Source organism: Triticum dicoccoides, chromosome 6B, assembly GCF_002162155.2.
Source record: "Triticum dicoccoides isolate Atlit2015 ecotype Zavitan chromosome 6B, WEW_v2.0, whole genome shotgun sequence".
Lineage (NCBI taxonomy): Eukaryota > Viridiplantae > Streptophyta > Magnoliopsida > Poales > Poaceae > Triticum > Triticum dicoccoides.
Window position 1 is genome coordinate 583,921,576 of NC_041391.1, and position 4,135 is coordinate 583,925,710.

The 4,135-nt window shown below is 45.0% G+C and overlaps 1 protein-coding gene and 1 non-coding gene across 2 annotated transcripts; one reads left to right on the forward strand and one right to left on the reverse strand.

Annotated features, from left to right (window-relative positions):
* Positions 1-1,784: 1,784 nt before the first annotated feature.
* LOC119325599 (glycine-rich cell wall structural protein-like) lies at positions 1,785-2,562 on the reverse strand. The gene is made up of 2 exons (XM_037599330.1): positions 2,391-2,562; positions 1,785-2,313 (listed from the first exon to the last, which is right to left on the reverse strand). Exons 1-2 carry the CDS (start codon positions 2,527-2,529, stop codon positions 2,042-2,044), a joined length of 411 nt encoding a protein of 136 aa, XP_037455227.1. The 5' UTR covers positions 2,530-2,562; the 3' UTR covers positions 1,785-2,041.
* Positions 2,563-3,862: 1,300 nt separating this feature from the next.
* Positions 3,863-3,934, forward strand: TRNAW-CCA. Its single transcript has one exon. It is a non-coding gene; the product is annotated as a tRNA-Trp (tRNA).
* Positions 3,935-4,135: the final 201 nt, after the last annotated feature.

Genomic DNA, 4,135 nt, shown 5'->3' on the forward strand with positions numbered 1-4,135 from the left:
CTAGGGGCGATCAAGTCGACCTAGGGCAGCCCATAGCCGCCGCGCGCCCTGACGGGGTCCCTCCCGGGCGTGTGGGGTTTCGGGTCTACAAAAGCGCCCGCCGGATTGTCTTGCGTACCGCGCTTCTGGCGGGTCTCCTTCGACGTGAGCTGCGGTGCATCACCCCGGCGTCGAGGGCAGGAGCGGAGACAGGGAGGGGCGAGCAGGGGTCAGACCCCTGCCAATCTCTCGCCCCCCTCAATGAATTGTAGTAGGTACTATGTACTGTAGATGCCTAATGACCGCGACTAATTACATAATTAGCCCATATATTAACAATTAACTTAAATTTCACCAGAATAAAGAAAAGCCCATAACCCAATAACTCATGTACGGTGGTTGTATGTGGCTGGCTATTATTTAGCCATAGGCCAGTGTCGAATCCATCAGATCGAAATTGATATGTGCCTTCCTACGGCGTGCGTGCGTGTGCTGCACATCCGCTAGGGCGTTCGCCACCGCCGCCGCTGCCGCTTGCCATCAGCGTGTTCTGCCCAGGGGCCAGGGCTTTGCCATTGCCGCTGGCCACTACTCGCCATGACAAGAACACGGTACATTCATCTACAGTCTGCTGTTCACGCACGGGGACGGCTAGACGCAGGCGGGTCAAATACGGTAGATGCCAGTGAGCAGTATAGATGCAGGTACACATGTACTATAAATACTAGCTTATATTGGTTACTTTTATTTATTCACATCATCCTAAAATTATGGTTTTACATGTACTGTAAGTTAAATTTGATCAAATTTATAAATGCTATGATAAAATTACAAAATTAAATAAATATGTTTTTACAAATTTGAAGAAGTTTGACTTATGAAAAGCCTAAAATTCAGTTATTTCGGAACAAATAGGAGTAGATTTTTAATATAAATTATGACCTTAATCTACATGATACAGGTTTCATATAAATAGTAAATTAGTCTAGTGATTATGTATGTTTTTTATAGTACTAGTTCATGACGAAGTAAAAGATAATACCAACTAATTAATGGGGTAAATACCATTTTTTCAGTTACAAACCATAATTTTATGCTTTATCGGCGCCCTGTCATGAGCGTTAATATAATGTGATATTCCATCTTATACATCAACAATCATGTTCGCCCCCCTCATGTTCAAATCCTGCCTCCGCCCCTGGTCGAGGGTACACGGCGACGTGTTCGTGTGCGAACACGTTTTTACCAGGCTCCATGTAAGCTGGGATCCGTTTGGATTTATCGATTTCCTATGTGTCTCCTTGGCATGGTTTTAATGTCAATACTTCGATTTAACTACGAATGAAAGCTTGAAAACCTTGTACTAACATGCTCAGCAGCTCAGGCTTAATAAAGCCTAATACAAAATAACATGGACATCATGACGTGTCAATTCAAGAAATTACACAACCAAACTATGAAACAAAACGATTGAAATGTCGACTTAATCTTGCCTCTGCATAAATCTGTAATAATTTTCCTTCTGGGTGTATGAGGCCAGCCTGAAGTATGTATAGCTCATCTTTTGGTATTTCAATATGCAATTATGCATTGGTTTGTACAATCTTCGTTCAAGCACGTTCCTCCTTTCCATCAGCAGAGAAGTTGAAACTAAACCGCATGCACACGCGCGCGCACGGACACACGCACACGCACTAGGCATGCAGCACGGAGGACGACTCTTATTTGGGAACTGATTTATATTTTCCCTCCACGCAATTCCAGAAATAAGGCACTATTTTATTTATGAGTATCAGGTGGATGACTTGATTAACAAAGCCCGGCGTAGGAGAGTAAATTCGCCTGTCTTTTTATTCCATAAACACAACGCGGGTGCAGTACAATACATCCGTACACTGACCAGTACGTCTTTGGAACAAGCACACCATAAACACACATCAACACATACGTAGCTTGCAAGAACACAGGGCTAGCTGCGTTCCTCAAGAACACACACTACAAGCAGATTAACTAGGCACGTGCAGGCGTACACGCTGCTGCATCCGGTGGATGCATGGTCGGCTCAGTGGTGCACCTCCGCCTCAGCGCGGTACATGGGCTCCGGGACCTCGTCGGCGCGCGAGCAGCACCGGCAGCCGCCGTAGTACCCGCGGCCGCAGCAGCCCCACCGGCAGTACCCGCCGCCGCCGCGGCCTGGGTACCCGCCTCCTCCGCGGCCAGGGTACGGGTAGTACCCTCCTCCGCGACCACGCCCGGGATAACCACGGCCCGGGTAGCCGCCGCCGCCACGGTAGTAGTCCTGCACGTCGGCCGTCGGCTCCTCCTTCTTGGCCTCTGCATCAACCCATAACACTGTAAAATTCGTTTTCAAAAATCGTAACAAAACTAGCTAGTGGTGCATGGTATCTCACGAGTTTCTTCGGCCGAGGCGACGAGGAAAGCAGCAGCAAGCAGGAGAGCAAACACGAGGAGGAAACCCTTGAACGTCGCCATTGACGCCGGTCGAACCCTCTTCTCCACGCTATGTGTCTTAGTCGAACACTGTATCATGAGATTGTATCGGAGCTAGTTTGGTGAGAAGCTAATGCATGCAGCGCAAGCTTATTTATAGGCAGAGAAACCTCTAGGGTTGACGACTTGACGGTATTATCGACCTATGGGTCAACATGCAGGCTCCGAGCGGTAGCGGTTGGCGGATGGACGGCATGCATTAATAAAGCCTTCCTGTATGCATGCACGTAGCAAGAGCTCTGCGTTTATCATCTTATCTCTACAGTGCAAGTGTAGAAAATGCGAGAGAGGAGGAACAGGAGACATGCATGTGCGTGTCTAGTTGAGGAGACATACGTTGTGCATGCCAAGTTTGATTAGGCAACATCGCATGCATGAACTTATCACGCTCCAGTAGATACTCCCTCCAGTCTTTTTTACTCTGCATATTAGGTTTGTTCGAAATCAATCTCATCCAATTTTGACCAAGTTTATATAAAAAATTATAGACATTCACATAACAACACCAATATCATTAAATTCATCTTGGAATATATTTTCATATTATTATATTTATTAGATATTATAGATGGTAATAATTTCTAATATAAATTTGGTCCAACTTAGCAAAGTTTGACTTTCGGCAAATCCAATATGCAGAGTAAAAAGGACCGGAAGGAGTATATTAAAGAGGAAAGTCTATTTTTGTTTTGGTCCCTCAACTTTAAGACCCCTCCTCACTCTTGAAGTCATTTTATCGAGTTTTCTCCCTCTCCTGAAATGACTTCAATGATGATGTGACGTGGTTTTGGACGGGAATTGACACGTAGCTATCTCAGTTGATAATTTATTCTGACACATGTCACATCCTTCTTCCTCCTCACCATGACTTATTGCAAGTCATTCGATATTATCTTTTACAGTTTCTGAAGTTTTGTGTAAGGCCGATAGTTTATTTTTAACATCAAGCAATTCTTTATTGCATGGTAATTACAGTAGCATGGGTTACAAGAAGCGAAACAATTTCTGTCGGGGTTCTTTCATCCACCCATCTCACACCCCGCATATTTAGCCAGATTAGCTAATCACGGGCTACGCAATTAGCCTCTCTATGAATGTGTTCAAAAATTACATGAGAAAAGTTACACGTAATATGATAACAATCATAAAAAATCCCAGCCGCAACTCGGAAAGATCATAATGACCGCCACAATTTCATTAATTCAGCGGCATGCGTGCGCATCTCATGTAGGTTTCTTCTTCCTCCTCCTAGATATGCATAGGATATCCACCATTTTCAAAGAACCACGTGCCTGCATTTGATATGCATATCACGTCCAGAAGAAGTGTGATTAGCATGATATGGAGCTTAATTAAGGCAAACTAGCACCAAGGATCCGTGGCGCAATGGTAGCGCGTCTGACTCCAGATCAGAAGGTTGAGTGTTTGATTCACGTCGGGTTCAATACCCTGATCCATGCGGTTTAATCCATTTTTCCTCGAAAGATATACAACACACTTTGTCGGTTCATCGTGCCCAAAATACAAAGATACCACCACTTCAACTTGTGTGTTCGATTCACGTCGGGTTCAATACATCGATCCATGCGGATTAATCCATTTTTCCGCAAAAGATATACCCCACACTTTGTCGGTTGATCGTGCC

Coding starts and splice junctions, on each gene's coding strand:
- LOC119325599 (XM_037599330.1), bottom strand. CDS start 2,529: ATGATACAGTGTTCGACTAAGACACATAGCGTGGAGAAGAGGGTTCGA. Junction 2,314..2,390: donor CGCCTCGGCCGAAGAAACTC/GTGAGATACCAT, acceptor GGGTTGATGCAG/AGGCCAAGAAGGAGGAGCCG.